Source organism: Pholcus phalangioides, unplaced genomic scaffold (assembly GCF_987345545.1).
Source record: "Pholcus phalangioides strain wild (caught in Gottingen) unplaced genomic scaffold, Ppha-v1.0 ptg000010l_1, whole genome shotgun sequence".
Taxonomy (NCBI): domain Eukaryota; kingdom Metazoa; phylum Arthropoda; class Arachnida; order Araneae; family Pholcidae; genus Pholcus; species Pholcus phalangioides.
The window spans coordinates 41,757,441-41,781,186 of NW_028301603.1; the positions used below are offsets into that span (position 1 = coordinate 41,757,441).

The window sequence follows — 23,746 nt, forward strand, 5'->3', positions numbered from 1 at the left end:
ACACACACATAGTTTAGTATGTTTTAAAATTAATTATATGGGCCCATAAATTACATCGAAGTAAGCATTTTTGGAAGCTGAAACAGAGGCAGATAGATAAGGATAACTTAAAATTTGAGGGGGGGGGGAATCGAAACAACTAGTTCCCTTAAAAAAAGGGGAAAAAAAATTCAATATTTTTATTTTTACATTTCTTTAAATCTGGATTTGTTTATTTCATGAGTCGCGCCATATTGATTAACTTAGGCCCTCCTCACACGGGGAAACTAAAGTTCGGCAACTGATAAGAGAAACCGTCTCCCGAAGACCAGTATGTATATCGCTATAGACGCCCTCACACGAGGAAATTAGCGTCTTGGCGATGAAATATCGAACGCGACTCGGTCACTTGGCGACTGACATGCTAGTCGCCGCCAACTTTTGTTGAAGAAACTAGAAACTGCCTTTAGTATTCCTTCATATTTCCGTCATGCGAGTTTGGACTCATATTGAAAAACAATTCAGAGTATATATATAATGAATTATCAGTTGAAAGGATATAATGAAATTTCTTCAGAATTTCAGTTCACAGGTAAATACACGATTTATTTATTTAAATTGATATTATTTTGAAATTATAATGAAACCAGAGGCGTCGGAATTGTTTCGAAACTGTGGGTGCTCATCTTTAGTTTTATATCGGAAAGTTTAATTCCTTAATCAATTCTGGGGTGCTCGGATCCATGCCACAAATTACCGTGGGTGCTTGAGCTTGCACCCCTGACTCTGACGCCACTGAATGAAATGGTAAACCAGGACTCATTTCAACTTTTTTTCGGGGGGGGGGGGCAAAGAGCATACTGTATATGTACATATATATGCTATTTCTAGTGTATTTTTGAAAGCCGGGGGGCAATAGCCCCCTGATCCCCCTAGATGACGGGTCTGTGGCTAAACACATGTGCCCACCCGAGGGCCCACCACCCCCCCGCGGGGGCGATTTCAAAAGAAGATGGAACGTCACAAAAATTAGATCTGGTAAAAAATTTGAGGAATAACCAAATGAATTTGCCAAGTAGGATCTCAGAAAAAAAATACATCGCTGGGAGCCCCCATGATGCTCTTAAGACGGCCCTGGATAAGAACCTGCAGAAAATTTCAAACTACTGTCTACTTTTACATGTACCTAAACAAGCACGTGTTCCATAGGGATGGTCCCTGATTTTCCCCTTTGCTTGGAATGTCTGTAATCTAGGTCACGTACACGCACATCTGTGCGTGGGAGTATTGGGGAAAATCATTCCCTGAAACATAAACAACAATTCATGTGTTGTTTGTCTCTAGTTTTGCCTATAGTTTATTTTTTGCCTCTGGGAACCAGCTTTCGTCGTTTCATCTCATGAAACTACTTAAAATTCTGCGTGACAATATTTTAACCATTAAACAATAAAAATATATTAAATCCAACCTATATAGGTACTGAAAGGCACATTTGTAGAGGAAAAACAGACATTTTATTGCGAATTTTTTTTCCGAATGAAGTATGAAATTATACTAAAAAATTACCTAATTTTTACCATTTTATTGTCATTTCAAAATGATATCAATTTAAATAATGAAATTTTGTATTTACCTGTGAGCTGAAATTCTGTAGCAATTTCACATATAATAGAAATTATTTTTCTTATTTATTTGTTTCGATTTTTCCTAACCCGGTTAACAAGATAGTACCGGAAGATAAGAAGGAAAACTGTAGACTGTGCTGTTTTTACTCAGTTTCCCGGGCTTTGAATATTTTTTTAGTAGCGCCGTGTGAGGGAGAACGGGCAACTCGACTCGTTCTAGTCAACTCAACTGTCAAGTTGAAGCAATTCGAGCTCGATTTTAGTTTCCCCGTGTGAGGAGGGCCTTAGACACGGTTTGTATGTCCCTCAAAAAAAGCGGGAGATATCACGTGATTCAAAAAGCCTCATTGTAGAAAACCCGGGCAGAGAGAGCGCCGGTTATTATAGCTAGTATGTAATAAAATCTGTTGAATGAATCAACTCGTTCATATCTGCCTGTCAATGTGAAAAGCAGTAGGTTTCTGACAAAAAAAAAAAAAAGAAAAAAGACGTCAGTAAGCACATAATGCAGTAAAACCCCTCTTAACGGACATCCCTCAGATGCGGCCATTCCCTTTTTACGACCTTGTAAAAATTCTTGTCTGGAAAGGGTCATCATTTGTAATTACCAATATGTATCACGGAGACACCCGCTCCTGTATCGACCAAGAAATGTCTATTACAAGAGCGATCGCTTGAGACTTGGCTGGCATCCCACGTCGTCATTAATGATGCACCGGCTCGTTTCCCTGATTAGATGAGCTCACATAGGCACAGGGCTTTTTACATCTTCGAGCGTCATTTCCGTAGTGCCTAATGGTACCAGCAAATGTCCTATCGCGATGAGTTGAATCTCTGCTACTGCTTCGTTTGAATCCCGATCGACTGGTAGAGCGTTGTCGAGCTCGTTTCAGTTCTTGCACCTCATTAGTTAATTTTTCTATCTGAAACGAAAGAGAGGCGACATATTTGACGTACTGATGACTGAGTCGAGTCTTTTTCCGGTTTAGCGATAGCCATGATATTCGGCTTCCAGCAATCACAAGTTTCGAGAATTTTATCGCCAATTTTGGCTAATTTTGACAACGATTCGGAGCTCACGGACAAAATTGCTTGCGCCTGGCAAGATCTTCAGCCAAAGAGATTCGGACATTCTAGAGGTTAGAGCTTCTTTCTGAGCAGCATATGAACGATTATCGGGCGGAGACACATGACGATGTCAAGTGCCGTCTTAACGCATGGGCCCACCCGGGCGCCTCAAGAGAAGAGGGGGCTCACAAAACAAGAACTGGTTGAAATTTTCAACATTTGGCCAGGTAAGGCCTTAAAAAAGTTACTTGGCCCGGGGCCCTTAAGATGCTCTTAAGACGGTTCTGACGATGCCACTGATCACATTGAGCAGCGTCCATGGCGCCGTTGGTCCATGGCGCCGACCACGATGTTGCACTTGGTTTCTTCACTGGTCATTCTTGCCGTTTTGAACTGGGCCTCAAGGTGCACCAACCACAACGCTGGTGTCTCACACCAGAAAGAGGGGGTGCCTTGATTGCCACGCTGTCTGCTTGCAGGTCTTAAGTGATGGATCCATCGTTAGAATCGGTTGCCATATCGTGCGCGTTCGAGAAAATGAGGGTCACTAATATCATATTGCAAGGGGTTGTATGGTTATGAAAACATTAACTTTTTATACCGACACCCTGTCCTCAAAAACCAAACTAGAAAGTTGTTGCCCTCCCTTCTAAGGCAGACAAAACAAATTCCACGTTTCTAAGCACAATATTCCCAGGGAAATTTAAATTCAAAAATCGGAGGAAAGTTGGGGAAGAACAGCGTAAATCAGGGAAAGAAGCGTTATTAGTTATTTTTTGCGGTTTTTTTCCCAAATTTCCTACGATTTTTGAAATGAAATAATTCTACGAATATTACAATGGATGACGTATCTGAGCTTTACACATTATGTGGATACTTTTTCTAATTCGAAGTATGCCTCTAGGATCAACGATTCATCAGTAAAATGCGTCAAGGGGAATTAAGCAGTTAAAAGCGATGAAAACTATTGAATTTTTGTAATATTGTTTTTAGGTCTGTTGGGAAGGGAGGGATGGTGTCATTTTCAATGAAATTCAAGTAATACTGTTTTCTCACGTATACGACGTTTCGCAGTGGTCTCTCGATCGCGTTGGGTTTTGGTCACGCTGCATATACATGAAACGATCCAAAAGTTCCGGGGCACGTGGACGCTTAATTATTTTCACCTTGAGCACTTCAAATCTGAGAAGTTGGCGTATTGAATTCACATATGTGCGTGTGTGTGTGTTTTATTTATCGCTGCTTGGCAAGTGGAACCGAAATACAAAAGGAGAAATATTCGATTGGGTGAAACAATCCCACAATAATAGAACAATAGTGGTTCTTCAATCTGACTCCACATGAATGAATTATCAGCTGATAATATCGTTAACTTTTTCTTTTGTCTATGGGGTGGAAAAGGGGGTGAAAATGGGTGTAAAGTCTGCCTCTTGAAGCATGTTTCTTTTTGCATTCTTGAAGAAAATATAAAGCCTTCATTTAGTTTTTATAGGTACGGAGACAGAGTGAGAATCAACAAAATGTTGACTTTGCTTGTTTACATTTTAATTATATTTACCGTTTTCAGTTGTCCAACCGAAGGGAGAAGTTCGAGTTATGGCAAAATCGGCAATAGGATTCATCAGGAATCAGTACAAGGTGAAGTTTTGCGCGAAAATCCATCACCTAATGACTCAGAAGAGGTTACTCGTGAGTCTTACATGCATCACTTTCTTTTTGAAATTTCAGTATCTAAGATAATTGCTTGAAAATAACGATATAATGCAAGTTGTAATACACTTAATAAATTATAATACAAAGATTGCTCAATGGCTTTGTGCTCGTGGGTCACTCAATGGTTCGTTAAATGAAATTGAAATTGAATGGTTCAAAATTTCCAATTGAATGTCGTATTGAAAATTCATGATAATAAGGATCAGTTAATTGTCATCGGATGGGCCAACGAAGGCTCTTATTCATTGAAGTTTTTTTTTTTCTTCAAAATTTTCCTTAATTCTGAATTTTTATTTTTCCCCAACGTTTGATTTAATATTGGTATTGCCAATGCGAATTTTGTATTCCGAAACAGTGCGACAGCTTCTACAGAAAATTACAAGTTTAGAAGAGACCCTAAAAATGTTCATTCCCGAGATCTCCAAGGTGGTTCTGATTCGGATCTATTTTTTCCCCTCTGAAATAATACCTCCCCGTTGTTTTAATTCATAGAGAATCCGGAATTGTGTCGATTTGTGACCACTGGGAATACATTCATACTTTTCCAATAAATATTCATTGAGGTTTGATATTGATATAAATATGGTAGTCGATTCGGTTTCACGGGCCACATTACATGGCTGCTATAGCCATATTTAGCTCGCGAGCCACGGACCAATCTTATACAGCTATAAAACAGTGTTTCTCAAATTGGGCAATGTTTTCCCATGGGGGGGGGGGGGGAACGGAATTGTTCAGGGAGGCGATAGAAGCTGCAGAAATAACACAATATCCTATGGGTTGATTTGAGTTGAGGGTGAATGGGAGGACATATTCTGAAGAAGGAAACGACACGCACATACGCGACGATCGAACAAAAGTAAACAGTTTGGGGAACTCTGCTTTAAAACAAAGCCTGACACAAGCTATTACGAGGAATATTAAAGTTCTATTAATTTGAGGAAGTCACCATCCTGAGTGTTTTAACTTCTTTTTCTTAGATTTGAAACTGTGTCAGATTAAAACTGAATAAATAATTAATGCCGTTCCACCCCCCCCCCCCCCCCCCGTGCCAGAATCACGAATGTGGAAATTTTTCTTCTCTTTCTTTTACCAGCTTGTTGGATACCTTATTTTGCTACATTTTGCAGGAAACGTGCATGCGTATCCTTATTGAAACCCATGTTCCAAAACACATTTTAGGAAAATAATGGGTGTAGAATATACATTCATACATTTTCCGTGTTTTTATTTTTCCAAGGACATTGCACATTCGTGCTTTCGGCAGAGGGGGGGGGGGGCGGCGATATCATTTATATGGCATGTTAATACGTATTCATAAAAAGGGAGTGTTATTGTGTGTGAGCTACTGTTTTCTTTACTTCTCACTCGACAGCGAAGTGCGGCGGTTGCAAAGGCGGGCAATGCTTCAGCGGCATCACAGGAGAATATTGTGGGTGCCCGCCTGGAAAAGCATGGTATTTTGAACAACATATTATTACGTATACTAGTGAATGCAGAGGTACCGTAAAAAAGTTACTTATTATCCTTTCTATTACTAATAATAACATTAATATTTTGTGAAACATTATAATACAGAAAAATATTTCCTTTGAATTGCTATATGAATGGAAGTCCACCTCTTTGATTGCACAGTGATGGCGAATTGAAGTTGGTTTTTTGACGTCTTCCAACTTCGACGTTTGAATGCGAGCAAGTCCCCCATTTGAAAAAGTCTCTGCGCTGAGAGCAGGTACACCATTCAACACGATACTATAATTCAGGCATTTGCCATTTTCACTTCAAAATACAGAAGGAAAATGGCAGCACCAGTGTTATACGACACAATCATAACTCTGACACTATAAATACGTAAAAGCCACGCATATGCACGCAACGCATTCCTACACGTAACCCGAGCGTTATAAATTCATCAGAAGATGACTTACGAGCTCCATGTACGATAAATTAGTAATAGTAGTAGTAGTATATCTATGAACTCTAGTCTGTAAAAACATAAATTTTCTTCCTGTATTTTATTAATTGCTTTCTTTCTCTTTGAACCAACTTGAAGATTGCTACTGCGGAGAAAATCAAATAACTTGCACTTTCATTGGCAAAAATTCAGAAAGAACCAAAAAGAAATGTACGTGTAAAGCTGGCTTCAGTGATAAAAATAGAACTTGCACAGGTAACTACTTGTCTAATTTAGTAATAAATTGCATTTTTGCCAATTCTAGAAAAAAAAACACCATACTGTATCGTAGTTCTGACGTGATGCTGTTAAATCAGAGGCCACATTCGTGTCCAGTCTGACCAAATACGGTCTATGGTTGGGCATGCGCGAGTAGTGTGGCCGCTCCACCATTGGTAATGATCGTCAAATGTTGTAGGTTAAGGCTGGTGGAAGAGAACAACCAGGACCTTGCAGCCCCCACAACAAGTCAAAAGAGCCGCCTTCCCTCCCAATCTTCCCACACACTGGTCGAAGGAAGCCAACAGTGACAACACGCGGTGACGTATTAAAATTTTTTGGAAGCTATTATTCGCCAAGACCAATTGGGTCAGTGTGCCAGCCTATGGCATTCGTACTTCATCGTGTCCCTATCTGGATCAACGTGGCGATGCTTCATGAAGCCAGTGAGGAAAAAATTATTACCGAAAGCAATTATGTATAACCGGGTGTTTGTTTGAATCGGCACACGCGCGCACACACACAAACACACACACACTGTACCAACACCCTCTATCTAAAAAGGTCTCCGCATGAAACTCGTGATGTCACTGAAGAAGACTATCTCACCTATAGGCATTGGATATAGCAGGCCAACGCATGCGTCACCTTTACCTTTTTATGTAGTACAGTCAAACCTCGTTAATGAGTCACTCCTGGGAGAGCAAAAATATGACTTAGTAAGCGGAGTGACTCGTTAAACGGAGTAAGCGATAGCTGTGCCAATTCCTGCCTTCCTATGGATGTATTTATGCAGGCAAAACAAAATTTTAGCTATTTAAACGTGCTCAATCATGAAAATTGATTACTCGAGTTTCTTAATTAATTAATGTTTATTTGCTACATAATTATGCGTTTGAAAACACAAAAATAATACCTTTTCGATTTTTCAAATTTCGAAAATTTTTCCACATATTTATTTTAACCAAAACATTGCCGTATAGCAGTTTTCTTTTTCTGGAACATTATACATGAAAATAAAATACATATTCTTTGTCTATGAGTTGGAAAAAAAATCTTCATTTTACATTAAAAAAAAACTGTCGAGTTTTGTTTGTATGGAATTGGTGGTTGAAGAAGTGATTCTTCTCTCCAAAGAAGAAAGAAATTGGAAGTCTGTTGTGCTTTCCAGTCCCGATACAAATTTTCTTAATAGATCGATAGAACCCATGGCCTCTTGTTTGGAAGGCATCTTCGCAGGAGGTAATTCTTCGTCTGTTTCATCATCGGATATGTTTTTACTTTCCTGATGTTCAGCTACAATATCTGTTACGTTGCTCTCAGCACATATCTGAAGATTTCCGTCAGCATTCAGATACGTTCCTTCATCAGGCGTACCTTTCCCACGATTTTGCAGATGCTTTAACAACACGGAAAAAGGGACTAAGTCGTCGTCGTCATCTTCGCTTTCATTGACAGAATTTCCATAGAAACCAGCATGACGAAAGCAATTTCTTATGGTAATTTCAGAGACTCTGTTCCAGCTTTTGTGTGCACATAGAACATGGCATCAAGTATGTTCACATGGAACTTTTTTTTTCATCGATCGCTCTGATGAAATCCTTCAGCAGCAATTTCTTATAATAAGACTTGAAATTTTGGATGATTCCTTGATCGAGTGGTCGTAATACAGAAGTGACATTTGGAGGAAGATAAATTAATTCGATCGATCGCAATCCATTAACTTCCACGTGAGCCGCTCAATTATCAACAATAAAGACCACTTTTCTATTGGTTGCGTGAAACTTATTACCTAAGCGTTCCAGAGTTTTTTCCCATATTTTAGACGTCATCCATGACTTAGAGTTAGTTTCATAAATTAATGGTAATGATTTAACTTGGCCGAAACATTGGGGGGTCTTACGCTCTTACCTATAATAACAGGTTTCAGTTTTTCGGTTCCGGTCATGTTTGCACCAAGCAGAACTATTATCTTATCTTTGCTTGTCTTCAAACCTGAGCACTTTTCTGTTCGAAATGTCAACGTCTTGTCGGGTAACAAACGGAAAAACAAAACAGTTTCATCTGCATTAAACACATCATGCGGATCCTGATGGTCTAGAACATTTTCGAGAACAGTCTCTTTCCAATTATATATGGCAGACATCAGCAGATGCAGACTCACCTTTAACTTTTTTGAAGGATAGTGCATGTCTTTTCTTAAAACGCTCTACCCATCCATTGCTGGCATGAAATTTTTCGACACCAAGTTCACTGGCAATTTCCAATGATTTTTCTTTGAGCAAACTTCCTGAAACTGGAACATTGTTCGATCTAGCTTGCTTGAACCATTCAAGCAGGCAGGATTCGATGTCCTTAAAGTTCGAATCTCGAAATCTTCTTAGCGCACGAAACCCCATCGTGCGCTGCTGAAATAATCAACTCTTTAGATGCCAGGATACTGTTCAAACTTGTACGGGGTATTTCCTTCATCTTAGCGAATGCAACTTTTGTCATTCCCGATTATTCATACTTAACCACTAACGCTGCTTTGTTTTTAGTGAACGAGTATTTTTTAAATTTGGAGAACATTCTGACAGTCGGACGAGAGCGGACACAGAAAACTATGTTGTGTATGTCTGGTGAAAACTAGAAAAATAAACGTCGAAAAATAAACGATTTTTTTTTCTGTAATGAACACCTGAGGATCAATAGATGCTCTACAATCATCTAGCCAAGATTTGTTTCAAACGTCAAAAACCAGCCAAAAATATTTTGAATTCGCCCAATAAACTAAACGTTTTTTCCCCTTTAAAAAAAAAAAACAAAAAAAAAAAACACCCGGTGAATTTCTGCCATGGATACTGCTTTTTCAGCTAATGCTGCCCAAAAACAGCACCTTTCTTAGAAAAAAAAAATTCTTGCTGAACCATTCCCAAATAAGAAACAGCCTAATGTTCACAGAAGGATTCTATTAAATAAGCCTGTAGTAAAAGGTATGGATGGGGGAATGGAGACGGCTTCAGTGGCTTCTGCTGGAGAAATGCTATAGGTATAATAAATCTTTGACACAGCGAGAGTGAACGAAGAACTTCCGTGTATATTGTACGAAGAGTTTCGGATTTGAATGGTAATTTTCGAAAGGGTGCTTTCGCAAAAGTGACTTATTAAGCGGAGTAGAGTGACGCATTATCAGGAGTTCAATAACATTAGTACCCGGTAAGCGGAGTGACGGGTTAACCGGGTGACGCACTAACGAGGTTTGACTGTATATCCATTGGCTAAAGTTGAGATGGCCTTCAGTGGGGTTACAAGCTTTGCGCAGAGGCCTTCTCCTATAGGTGGCATTGACTGTACTCCCGGGAAAAATACAATAGATTATCAACCGTTCCATTCCCTGAGTAACCATCTTCGTAGGAAATACTTCACAAATGAAGGAAACTGAAGCCGCACCAACGGATTCTTTGCGTCTAAATAAGAGCGGAGTATGAATAAACCTTTTATACTCGCATTTAAAGCGTTTTTTCCAACTTTTCTTCGTTTATCGAACTCGAATATTCCAGCCAATATTTCACTTAGAAACGTGGGAAGTTTTAATTGGCTTCTTGAACACAGGGTGTCCGTTTAGAAAGGTAACATTTTTATTTTAGTAACTATATAACCCCTTTGAACATGAATGACATATCTGAGTACTATACGTTATGTTGATACTTTTTCTAATTGGAAGTGTGCCTCTAGGATCAACGGTTCGTCAGTGCGCTGTTACCCATGCATTGTGTATAATTGCTTGCCTTGAATAAATAATGGTTTTAACATAAGCTTTTGTTTTCTATTTTTTAACGATACAGCAATTAATCCATGCGATCAAAACCCTTGTCAGAACGGCGGAACCTGCATCAAAGGGGAACATCTAAATTACAATTGCAGCTGCCCTGGGACTCATCACGGGACGAATTGCGAAACACGTGCGTTGGTAGTAAGAATATATTTTTTTTCACAGTGATGAATCACAATTATATCTTGGTTGTGTCTTGGAAAATTATTGATTTTTACTTGTGAGTTTGTTTTCCGTTTCATTTCGGACAGTAACTCATCCATGCGATCGAATTCCCTGTCAAAACGGCGGAACATGCATAAGAGGAAGAAGTCGGAATTACACATGCAGCTGCCCTACGACGCACACGGGAACAAACTGCGAAAAACGTGAGTTAAAAGCTCTCAGTGAAATAATCAGAAAATTTTGATACTATAAAGCACGTTTATTGCGAAATCGGAATGAAACATTTTTTTCTTGCTATTGAAGTAGTTACCGATGTCACACCCGTGCATTTTAATGAAGCCAACACAATTAAAAGGGAAATCAACGATAAAAGGCAAAAATTAGTGAAATACCATAAACACCCCTTCATGCGTTACGTCATACTGTGGATGTCTTGGGAAAAGGTGTGTGAGAACTGTCATGCTGACAGGGGTCCCATTTGAGTCTTGGCAATCTTGACTCCCAGTTGTGTTGACCTGAGAAATTCGTTCATACAATTCAGATGTTAGAGTAAGAAAGAAGCTGAACGCACGCTTGTGTTACGGTACGCTGCATGTTATTTGCTATTCATTTTCATCGTTGGTTTCTTATATATTGTGTTTGTGTCAGGCCAAGAATTTCTATTCCTTCGTACAATAACACTATTGAAAATTGTTAAATACATCAAAAATAAAACAATTTTTTCTCTTGCAAATGACTTTTTACAGGTCTTAAAATTTGTACGAATCAAACATGTAAAAACGGAGGCATGTGTTGGGAAAACATGAACCATACAAATTACATATGCACTTGTCGCTCGAATCACACAGGAAAGAACTGCGAGCGAGGTGAGCTATTTTTCTTACAATCAATATTATTATTTCTTTGAAGATTACATCAAAATTTACTTTAACTACTTAGAGTAATGTTTTAACATGGGTTTAACATGGGATAATGTTTTTTACGACCTCTGAAGATATCAACGGCTGTGACTCAAATCCTTGCCAGAATGGTGGTGCTTGTTGGATTGGAAAAGGTTTGAGATACCTCTGCATTTGTCCTGAAACACATGCTGGGAGAAACTGCGAAAGAAGTGAGAACGTTTCGTTTCCTCAATCACCCATGTACAACATGTATGCCATGCCATTTACTTATTTCCATCTCCATGCGCTTTATAGCAACTGCAATGAAATTTCCGTAAAACGGTATTTAAACCATTCGCAGTCGTTATAGAAGAAATATATACTATGGAAAGTGCATTGGGAATAGAGATTAATATCCTTATATAGGCAATTATCGTTATATAGGCAATACTGCTTACACAAGCAGTTACTTTTTTTTGGGAAAGACGTACGCTGCACTTGTTAATAAAGGTTATACTGAAAAACTGGCTAATTTTGTTTGCTTCCGTTTGCAGCTCCGTAAATAAAATGCACTTCTGCTTTTTCAGCATTACTAAAGTGCGCCATTATCCCGTACGTTACAACTGTGAGAACAGTTGTAAGCTGGGATAACTTCACAGGGCTGGCGTCCGCGCTTTTCATTCACTGAGACGCAGATTTGCATATGGTTTCTTCTTCTTCCCCAGATAACATTTGCATGCATGTGGTGTTCTTTTTCTCTCCATAAATTCCAACAGGAATGCCGTTTTAACGTTTGCGGAGTGGCGGTTTTGAAATGCGCTATCGCGTTCGCGTTTCATGTTAGATCCATGCATTCTTTGATGACAATTGTTTGTATTGGTGTCACCTCCTAGTTTTCCTATCTCTTCTGAATCACCCTGTATAGGCGCTCCACTGGTTAAATATTATTTCTGTCATTATAGCTTAGTTGGTAGAGCACTCGACCGTCATTCGAGGAAGCCGGGTTCGAGTAGCGGCGGGGAAGGGACATTTTCCAAAAAATCAGTATCGCAACAAAATTAGCCAGTTTTTCAGTATAACCTGTAATAGGCAGTTCTTGTTGAAAGGGTGTCATTGACAATTATTGTTATATATAGGCAGTTACCGTTATAAAGAATATCGTTGACAATTATTGTTATAAGTATTATCGTTACATATAGGAATTCCGCTGTAAATATTCACGCAAATGATTCAAATTCTCCACCAATATCTTTGCAATTGTTTTTTCAATATCCGTAAAAGAATGAGCATTTAATCTCAATACAATAATAATAATAATAATAAACAGTGTATTTTATGAATAATGATAATTTTATAAATAAAATTATGTTAGTTTTATTTTAACCCTTTAAGCGTGTAAAATTTTCCTGACCCGCATTACAACTGCTGCCACATTGTAAATAAAAGCGTGTTAAGACCCCGAAATATTTCGGGTTGAACGAAATAAAGCAGATCACGTTTGACGAGATATCTCGGGATTGCCGCTGTAAAGGTTAAACTATTTTTTTTTTTTTAATTTATTTACGCAGAAATTCATGTCTGTGACAAGAAGCCATGTTTCAATGGAGGAACATGCTGGAGAGGAAATGGCTCTGATCAGTACTGCTCTTGTCCAGAGAAATACATCGGAAAATACTGCGAAAAAGGTTTGAAGGCGTGTTTCCTGTGAAATCAGTGCTGATAATTTAGAAATGAACAATTAATTATACGTGTTTATGACTATTTTTGCTCCCCTCAGTGATCGATCCTTGTGATTCGAAGCCTTGTAGAAATGGTGGCACGTGTTGGAAAGGAGAAGACATGGAATACTTTTGCACGTGCCTTGCTGATTATGGCGGAAGAAATTGCGACACAAGTGAGGAATTAACAAAAATTCTCATTACAATATATCTAATAACTTACGCGGGAAATTCGCCGACAACAATTCATAGTCACCGAGCGGAAAATTCACCAACAAACAATTCATTGACTAAGTGATATAGTATGTGAGTGGATGAGCTGGGGAATGAGTGATTGATCACGTGAATCAGGGAGTTAGTTATTAAGCAGTTACGGTCACTTACTAAATCGCTTACTCACGGCGTCATTCATACGTTTACTCGTACGTTAACTCATTCGATCATTCACTTGTTCATTCATTTATGGTTACTAACACGGTAATTCACTCACTAATTAATTCGTCAGTTTATTCGGTTTCTCACTCGCTCACATATTCGATCACTTACTCAATCACTCACTGGTAACAAACTGTTGTCGGTGAATTTTCCTAGCGGTCAAGTTTTTTCGTAAATAATCTAATAATCATCTTACCTATATCAAAGCCATTATCACAGCATGATAATGGGTTATAACATATCAAATACAAATCCTTTCAATTTTCGGTACCGACTTGAGTTATTTAGAAAATATTGTCATTAAAAAAATTTGTTTTGTTTTCTTAAAGTATTTTCAGGCAAACCGATTTCCATGTCCACGGTTGGATCAGCGTCCCCCCCGCCATTTACATGGACGTAGGATCGCTCTAATAACATGACTTTTGCGGACATACATTGAACTGACGGAGAAAATGCAACACCACGATGAAATGCTTGAATTTAGATGAACATTTTTAAACATGGACAAAGAAATGTGTTGCAATTATTATTTTTGTCATAATTGCTAGATGATGCTTTTATTATGATTTTTTGCGATGCGTCCCAGATTTACCTCGTGTCAACTATTGATTTTTCCATTTTTATACTTTTGAATAAGGCTTACGACGAGCAAATGCTGGTCACACATTCACGCTTGTAGTACTGTATTAGATTTATGTCGACTGTACATGTAGTACCTACTTACACTGCATGACAAAAATAAGTAAATAGACGTCTAATAAATCTTTTGACAATTGCCAACAATGAGGATACTTTCATGCTATCTTTGTGACTAATTCTAAATGTTGTCATTTCGTTGTTGAAAGCGACGTCTGTTAAAGTCAAGACTGAGTAAGAAAAGTGAATAAATACCAAGTAAGAGGTATTTGCCACTATGGGTGTATTGTTCTGCAGCGCGTCTCTCAGTTGAGAACCTTGACGAAACAATATGGTATGAGGCTCGAGAGCATAAGAAGAAGAAAAGCCTCAGGAGACCGGAGGTTGCAAAAACAAAGTTGGACATTCGAAAATAAAGAGAGAGAGAGAGAAGGGTGTGGAAAAGCGATCGAGTAGTATCGTCGTCTCATGTTAACGTTCTTATTTTATTTTTTTTTATTAATAAATTTCTGTTTATGCTTGTCATCATGAGTGCTCACTATTCAAAGAACATAAGACCACTACAATGGGGTTGGTTCTTATTTATTGTACGAAAAGGGAGAAACTTCCTGAAAGTGTTTGACATGGATGATTATTTTTGAATCAGCAGAACGATGATGATAATTATTGTCTGGGTACCCAGGGTTAGAACCCTCCCTGTCAGCCCAACCTCTGCTGGGGGAGGGGGGGGGAGAGGTCATACGTACAGGTCCGTCTTAAGAGAACCATGAACACTCGGGCCAAGTGATTTTTCTGAGACATTAACAAAAGAAAATAACATGCATGCTCCTCGAAAATTTCACCTATATTTCATTTTTATGAGGTCCCTCTTCTCTTGAGGCAGCCGGCGTGTCCGAATGAACCCTTGCGTTAAGACGGCACTGCATGGATGCAACATGTAAATCATCGAAAACTTTTAAGTTGGAACTGTGAAAAAAAAATCTTGCGTCGAAATGTTAGTGATACTGTATTCATTTAAACGAGACTAATCAAATAAACACAGACGTTTGGCAACTTTATCAAAGCGACAAACACTTGTGCTTTCGGATATAACGATCGCCTAAAAATTTGAAAAGTTCGTGCACACACTCAAGAGAGGAAGAAAACTGGTTTGCTTTTACTCGATTTCTCTTTTGGATTATAACATAGTTTAAAAAAACCGAAAGTTATGCGTTTGGTGTACGTTCGATGAGTTTGGCCGGATTTTGAAGTGACCTCATCAATTTTCATAGCGTTATAACTCTATAATTATTGGTCAAATCAAAAAACTGAAAACAATGTTCCATATTAGTTTACACTAGGAATCACGGGTGTTACTATTGGACGGTCGATAATTGCTACCCTGTATATTGATTACAGTATAACTACTGTATGCTCGAGTTCTAGAATTCATGGGCTACAGACTCACATTTCTTAGGACCGAAATTATTGAGCATTTTCCGCCTGGCAGTCCAGTGGTCAGGGAGCTAGCTCCTGACTGTGCAGGTCTGGGTAACGTGGTGATCACGTTATCATTATAAAAATTGTAACAGACGCAGAAAAAATTGGCTAGCACTAAAATGTAGCCTATTCAATTAAACTCACCAGCGAAAATAAAAATATGGGTCCAGCAAAAGTTGCAATGGGTTTCCATATTACCAGCAATCCAAAGTTTCTGTACAGTGTAAGCGACTTACTCTTCAGCAAGAGTGATTTTATGGTATTTAAAACTAATTTTGGTAATCAACCAGAAATGAAACAAAAACGACCTCTCGAACGTACTGATTGAAAATCACGATTCTGCCTAAAGTTTAAACAATTTTCAACTAAGGTGTACTAAATATATTTGAATATAAAAATAAATTAATATATAATACTTTAACAATAACGCATAATTTTTCATTAATTGCACACAAAATAAAAGCATCAGAGATGCGTTATAAAATTTTCTTAATTAATCATATTGTGGCATCAACTGATATTTCTTTTAACATCTAAGAAAGTAGATGACGCCTCATAAAACGAAACATGTGTGAAACTAAATGCAGTCTACTCCCATTATAACGCACTCCAAGAGACCGGAGAAATCACTTTGTTGTGACGAAATTTCGTTGTAAGGGAATTCCAAGGTTTTGCATTGCTCGTATGTAAACTTATCTAGGGATTAAAAAAGTGTTCGTTATAACTTGATTTTCCCCATAATGGTACTCTTTGAAGAGGGGATTCGACTGTATCTATGGCCTTTGCTATGATTTTTAAAGTACGGTCATCTTTCGTTGCTTAAAGTATTGAAGAACTTCGGTTTTCAGTCGATTTCTTACGGCTGGACGGGAATAACCGTTCCCAATCGGGATTACGAAGCATTATTCATAATTAAATCACATATCAATTCACATGAATGAATAGAGCAATCATTTTACGAGATATTTGCCTTTTGTCAATGATGTTTGATATCGCGGGAAAAAATATGCGCAAGATCATAGTTTCTCAACCTTTTTTGTCCCATCGTCCCCTTCTTCAGAAATTTTTTTTCCCATCGCCCCCCTCAACGCAATCTAACCCATAGGATCCTATATTATATCTGTAGCTTCTACCGCTCCCTAAAACTTTCCATCGCCCCCAAGGGGGCGTTAACGCCCACGTTGGGAATCGCTGCTCTAGATCGATGAATGATTTGATGCATCAAATTGCAAATTGCATTTGATGCAACGCAATACGATGATGCTGAATTTTGAAAGTCCAAAATGAATGTGAAAAGTGCAATTCATATCTGTTTTAAGAAGTTCTTCTAGACGATCTATGAGACAACGTACATAAAACAGAATGGATGAACTGAAAAAAGGCAGAATATGTACTTTCTCGTTTTTGTTTCAAAAACTATTATAGGCAGAAGCGGATTATTATAAGGATATTGTCATGCAAATAAGGCACCAACTTTACCGAATATGGTTTGAAGACTTTCTTGGTTATGTACTTCAGCCTGAGTTTGGTAATGACATTACGGATGAAAAATTAAGAAATTTCTGAAGATAAAAAAAAAACATGTGCTTTTACATAAATAATATGGGAAAAAACGATTTTTGATATCGTAAAAATACAATGTACTATTATGAGCATCTTCGTCTTTGACCGAGGATTTAATACCACGGAATTGATTCAATAAATTTCATGACGTACTTGGATTCGACCATAATCTTGGCCAAAATGGGCGGTAGGTTGCTGGCACAGAGTAATAATACTATTTATATCTTAAGTCTATGGTTGCTGGCATTCTGTATACAGGTTCAGTTTGCTCTCTACCTTTTGATTCCAGAAGTTGCACAAAGAAGGTAATTTCATTTGTCATCAAGATTTTGCTAATTCCAGTTTCAACAGTACTAATGCATCTTCTGGGTCATGGGCAAAATCAGAAATTCCATCTCTAAGTTAATCTTAAATTTCTGCGAATGTGAAAATGGAGAGACAACGTTATCGCGCTTAAAGCAGAAGAGCTCATTATAAAATGAAGTTAAAATGGCTTTTTGAATTCAAATACCTCAGTGAATATTGCGCTAAAAATGTAGAATTTCTCTTATTGGCCTCGGGAGATACGGGTAACACTTTTATATTTGGGTTTTTCAACATAAGGTGTTCGCATAAAAAGTTAATTTTTTTTATTTTATTTACTGTAAAACCCTTTTCAACATGAACGACTTATCTAAGTTCTACATGTCATTTGGATAATTTCAAGTCAGCCTATAGAATCTACGTTTCTCCAGTAGTTTAAAGGTTCGAAAAGTAAGCTGCGCACCCTGTATAATCACTGCGTAAACGGTTCATGTGTGAGTGTTTTGATGTGAGCGATTTGACATCTGGGTTCGATAGGATGGCCGTTTGTAATTGTAAGTTTATCGGATGTTATACAATTGTAAGTTACAATTGTTTTGACCGCATCCAAATGCCGTATAAATGTAAAAATTATAAACGAGGTGCTACTGTTTACATCGTACCTCCCCGTTAGCAGAAAAAAATTTTGGTCAAATGTTCTCTGTTCTCAAGAGGTTCCACTGTATGTCCCTTTGCGTCAGTCTTTGGCGATATTACATTACGCAAATGATTATTTACTTTTCCATAATCAGCACATTTATCTGTGAAAAAAAAGAGACGCTATGACCCTCACACACAACAGTCACCTACCAGAATCTGTCCAGAATTTGCAAAATGGAAGAAAGGTATTCCGTACATTAAATTCCGTGAGTGGTTTTTTTTCCACATGTACGATTGTATATGATGATTATTGAATTCCGCATGCCACATTTTACTGGTGAATCGTTGGTCCTAGAGGCATATTTTTAGTCAGAAAAAAGCATCATAATGACATATAGATCTCAGACAGGTCATTCATATTGCAAGGGGTTGTATGGTTATGAGAACATTAACTTTTTATACCGACAACCTGTCCTCAAAAACCAAACTAGAAAGTTGTTGCCCTCCCTCCTAAGGCAGACAAAACAAATTCCACGTTTCTAAGCACAATATTCCCAGGGAAATTTAAATTCAAAAATCGGAGGAGAGTTGGGGAAGAATAGCGTAAATCAGGGAGAGACGTTGTCCGTTATTTTTTGCTGTTTTTTTTTTTCCCGAATTTCCAACGATTTTTGAAATGAAATAACTCTACGAATATTACAATGAATTGCGTATCTGAGCTTTACACGTTATTTGAATACTTTTTCTACACTCATGTCCATAAATTGAGGATAATGCCAGCTCCGGCAAATAAAGGTTCAGAAACAAAACAAACGTTACTTATTCATAAAGCCCATTTATTAAACAAAAGGAAAAGAACAAAAACGATGGTGTATGTATGATACCATTCATAAAAACTACGATTTTTGCTCCCTGGAGCAATTACAAAAACTTACTATTACATGGTTGGTATGATGGTTAATACATTGTATGTCTCCTATGCGATGAAATATACAGTCCGTACAACGCCTAGGCATGCTGAGAATCAAATTACCGATCTGATCTTGGGGAAGATCACTCCACTCAGCAAGCAATGCTCTCCGAAGTTCCGGTACACATGTAGGAGGTGGTTGACGGGCTGCAACTCGTCGGCCAAGCATGTCCCACACATGCTTCATCGGATTCAAGTCAGGTGAGAATGCTGGCCATTCCATACGGGTTATATCCTCAGATTCAAGGCATTCGTTTACGACGTTTGCTCGGTGAGGACGGGCGTTGTCATCCATAAACACAAATTCTGCGCCCATGGCACCCCTAAACAAAATTACATGTTGTTCCAGAATGATGTCCCGATAAATTTGGGCTTTCATGGTTCCGGTTTGAACATGCAGATCTGTTCTGGAACCCAGTATAATTCCACCCCAAACGAGCAATGCTGCACCACCGTAACGGTGTCGTTCAATGATGTTGTCTTGGTGGTAACGGGTACCTGGCGTTCTTCATATGAAAGGCCGACGTGAATGAGACTGCAAGCTAAACCTGGACTCGTCGGAAAACATCACACAAGCCCACTGTGACGATATACTTTTTAAATCGACTTAGGTTCCCAGCCACCGTAGGGAACGGTCACGGAAAAAATTGCTCCGATGCTAACCCTTAAAATTAGCCACGACCCGTACCCAGTCGGGCCCATGCAATAATCTCTCCCCGTAACAGTGAAGAATCGTGCTTCATCCTTGACAAGAAATATGGCAAGCCCCGCTAGAATACCCGCATGCTTCTTCCACGACATTGTGAACCGGCCCAACAACGAGTGCTGGAATGAACTAGCTGCGGCGCATAAACGGGACGCACCTGTACTCGTCAGGATGAGGAGAACGAGACTTCTCTTCGAAGACGTCGTCGAAAATCACTACCACCTAATCGAAGCTGACAACACCTCCGACAAGGCCTGCAAGAGCGGTCACACATTTCGTACAGCCCTGGCAGACTATGAAAAGATTCAAACCACGCAGGACAGGAAAGAGAGCGCACGTCTCACCAGCCTCATCGAAGGAGGACTTAAGTTTCTCCTGAACTATCCTGCCCCCTGCTATTACGATGAATATCCTGGTCTAGCCCGGATGAAACGGTCTGAGATCCTGAAGAACCTGGAAAACACTGGAAGGGAACAACCCATCTCCAAGGAAGCTGTAAGGGACCCACCACAAGCGGTCTCCCACTTACAGGAAATCACCGGTGATGCTCTACGAGCAAAGCCCAAACCAACGAACCTGGGCCTCCAATCTATCTCACCAGATGGCGACTCCAGTGATCTACCAATACCCACAGTAACCTTCGTGAGATCGGCCCCAATCGATACGATAACCCCGTCGATATCATCGATTATCCAGCCCCAGGCCCCCCGAAGCGATTCTCAGCGAGAGAGATCAACATCGAAATCGCCAAACCGCCCACCGACCCCCAAGAGCGACCACCTTCCAGCGAACCAATCAGAACGTCCCATAGCGATAACCACCACGCCCATGGCAGTGACTGACAGCTCGCCAAACTCAACGGCAGCCAACATTCGCCACGCCGTAACTTTCATCGGCAACGGCCGCTGGTTCAAATTCGCCCAACCCGTCGGTGACATTTGCGCACAACCCTTCGATGTAACCTTCAAAAAGGACTTTTACAAAATTTCTCTCCATAGCGAAGTTGACCATCGGAACGTTTTAAGATTCCTTCGTGACAATAGCTTCGAAATTCTTCACCACACGACGCAAGCAAGCGAGTCGACAGCCGTTCTGCTTAAAGGCTTAGACCCCCAGACACCAACCGAGGAGATCAAAGACGAGCTTGCCCAACTCGGTCACGAAATCTTAGGCATTCATCAGCTTTCCTCTTACCGCAAACGTTCTAAAAAACGTAAACTTCCCCTATGGAAAATCGTCCTTCCCCGCAACGAAAAGTCGAAAGACATTTTCCAACTGCACCATCTAAAGTTTGTGCCCATCAGTGTCGTGCGCTACAAACGACACCCGAGCCGCAATTTTCCGCAGCGCTGCACAAAGTGTCAAAGATGGACGCATACGGCCGAGACGTGCAACTTCACCGCAAGATGCATCAAATGCACGGAAAATCACATCGGCTCCCCGTGCAGTAAAATCCGTGGAACACACCAACCGGAGTGCGTCAACTGTAAAAAAGAAGGCCACCCAGCCAGCTACAAGAAATGTAGCGCCTACGTAGCCGCGCTAAAACAGCTACAATCCGGAGTCAACAAACCGGAAAATACGGGACACCCTTCCACAACAATAGACTCTACCTTTCCAAAATCGCCGGAACGCCTGCCCTTTCTTCCGAGAAGTGTTTGGCAAAATATCAACGCATCACGTCTCAAAATTTCCAAAGATGCACCTCTCCCTGAAAAATCGCCCAAGCCCAAGAAATCGACAAAAAAACCAAGTCCGAACATCGCAGCGACCGAAAAACCCAAGCTAAAAGAGACCCCAGGAGCCAATCATAAGCAGAGTTCCATCTCTACGGACTTCGCTACGACCACTCCATCTACGGACTTGGCAAAAAACTTAGAAAAATCCAAGAAGCAGCAGACTTCGAGCAGCAAGGCCGCCCAAAAAGGCAAGAAAGCAGCCGATCCAAACCCGGCTCCACCGGCGAACAAAAAAGCTGAAAAAGCCGGCTCCGACTCTGGAACTGACGACGATAGCTGCCCAAATTCAACACTCTACATGTTTGAATATGCGAAGCTCTGCTTCGAGGACATTCTAAAGCTGAACTCGAAAAAAGAACGTCGAGCAGTTTTCGACAAATTCATGTACGAGGCCGGGAACATCATCTCGGAAACCTAAGCCTCGTCCAAAAATCGAAAAAACCTTTTTCAACATATAATCGGAAGTATACTATTCTTTTTTCTCTTTCCTTTCCACTACTTTTTTCTGTCAAAAAAAAAAAAAAAAATTTTCTCCAAAAAAACTTTGAAAAAATTTCGTGAAAAAAAAAAAAAAAAAAAATCGTGTTTTAAACTTTCTTGTCATCGAAAGCACTATCTTTTCTTGACTTTGAAAAAATAACCGTATTAACTCTATCTCTTTTTTTTCCCACTCCTTGCCACTAATATTTTTTATGTATCCTATGTTTTACTTGCAGATTCCAGCCAATACGGAATCGAGGAGGCGTCTAACCCAATGAGAAACGCCCTGGTCAACATCAAAGCGTTGCCCGACCGGGCTTCTTCACAAGCGAAGCTAATAATAATAATACTAATAACGTAAGGCAGTGGTGGCATTTTACCGGCAAAAAATTCTTTTATTTTAATAATAATAGTCGACAGACCATTGTGACCATTGTTTTTTCAAAAGAGGATTTACTCCCAAACTTTCCCTTCTCATACATGCACTTTCACAACTACACATACATTACTCACTTGTCCTTCTCTTCACCGGGGGTCCCCAAGGGGCCCCAGTCTTTATGTTGGCTAATGGCCCATTTCCATAGGGCCAGTCACCATCGGAAAATTTTGAGTCTGGTCTGGTCTGGTCTGTGACGATATCCACATTGCATGTTCACTACACCAGGCTAATCGCTGCCGACAGTGAGTTGCCATGAGCGGAGCACATCTGACAGGCCAATATCTTCCAAACGTCTGTACATGGTTTGCCTTGAAACTGTGGTACCCGTGGCTGCAGATAGCTGACGAGACAGGTCGGATGCTGTGCTCCGTCTGCTTCTTTTGGCAGTTACTGCCAAATAACGGTCTTCATTCGGCGTTGTAACTCGGGGGCGACCTGTACTGTAACGTCTACTGACATTTCCGTTATCTTGGAATCGTTGCCAAAGCCTAGAGATGACACTTTGGGCAATTCCAAGTTCCTCGGAAACTTCCATCTGAGTACGCCCACATTCCAGGCGGCCGATAATTCTACCTCGTAAAAAATCATCCACATGCGTCCTCTGTGTCATAACTATTCGCTTATGGCACTGAGCGCTTTACAGAACTCTTGTGAACAATTTCACTTCTTTGCCACCATTTCTTATATACCCCCCCCCCCCCCACACTCTCGTCATTGTGACGTACTATCGGCATCATCTGGTGGCTTCCTGAAATTTGCATATTATTCTTGCAGATGTGTGTGATAATTCTACAGGTGAAAGTTTTACTTTAGATTTCGATTTCCGTGTGATTCTGAATTATCCTTAATTTATGGACATGAGTGTAATTCGAAGTATGCCTCTAGGATCAACGATTCATCATTAAAATGCGTCAAGGGGAATTAAGCAGTCAAAAGCGATGAAAACTATTGAATTTTTGTAATATTGTTTTTAGGTCTGTTGGGAAGGGAGGGAGGGTGTCATTTTCAATGAAATTCAAGTAATACTGTTTTCTCACGTATACGACGTTTCGCAGTGGTCTCTTGAGCGTCGTTGGGTTTTGGTTACGCTGCATATACGTTAAACGATCCAAAAGTTACGGGACGTGGACGCTTAATTATTTTCACCTTGAGCACTTCAAATCTGAGAAGTTGGCGTATTGAATTCACATACGCAAGTGTGTGTGTGTTTTATTTATCGCT

At 39.7% G+C, this 23,746-nt stretch overlaps 1 protein-coding gene across 3 annotated transcripts; it reads left to right on the forward strand.

Annotated features, from left to right (window-relative positions):
• Positions 1-4,129: 4,129 nt before the first annotated feature.
• Positions 4,130-14,638, forward strand: LOC149081505 (uncharacterized). 3 transcript variants are annotated; one of them, XM_089238441.1, is made up of 10 exons: positions 4,130-4,310; positions 5,761-5,886; positions 6,439-6,555; positions 10,386-10,502; positions 10,624-10,740; positions 11,284-11,403; positions 11,532-11,648; positions 12,987-13,103; positions 13,196-13,312; positions 13,901-14,638. In XM_089238441.1, the coding sequence occupies exons 1-10, from the start codon at positions 4,193-4,195 to the stop codon at positions 13,969-13,971; spliced, it is 1,137 nt and encodes a 378-aa protein (XP_089094567.1). In that variant the 5' UTR covers positions 4,130-4,192; the 3' UTR covers positions 13,972-14,638. The 3 variants fall into 3 exon arrangements, with proteins under 3 accessions (XP_089094567.1, XP_089094566.1, XP_089094568.1); XM_089238440.1 differs by having other exon boundaries at positions 4,154-4,361; XM_089238442.1 differs by lacking the exons at positions 4,130-4,310; positions 5,761-5,886 and adding an exon at positions 5,957-6,117.
• The last annotated feature ends 9,108 nt before the right edge of the window (positions 14,639-23,746 follow it).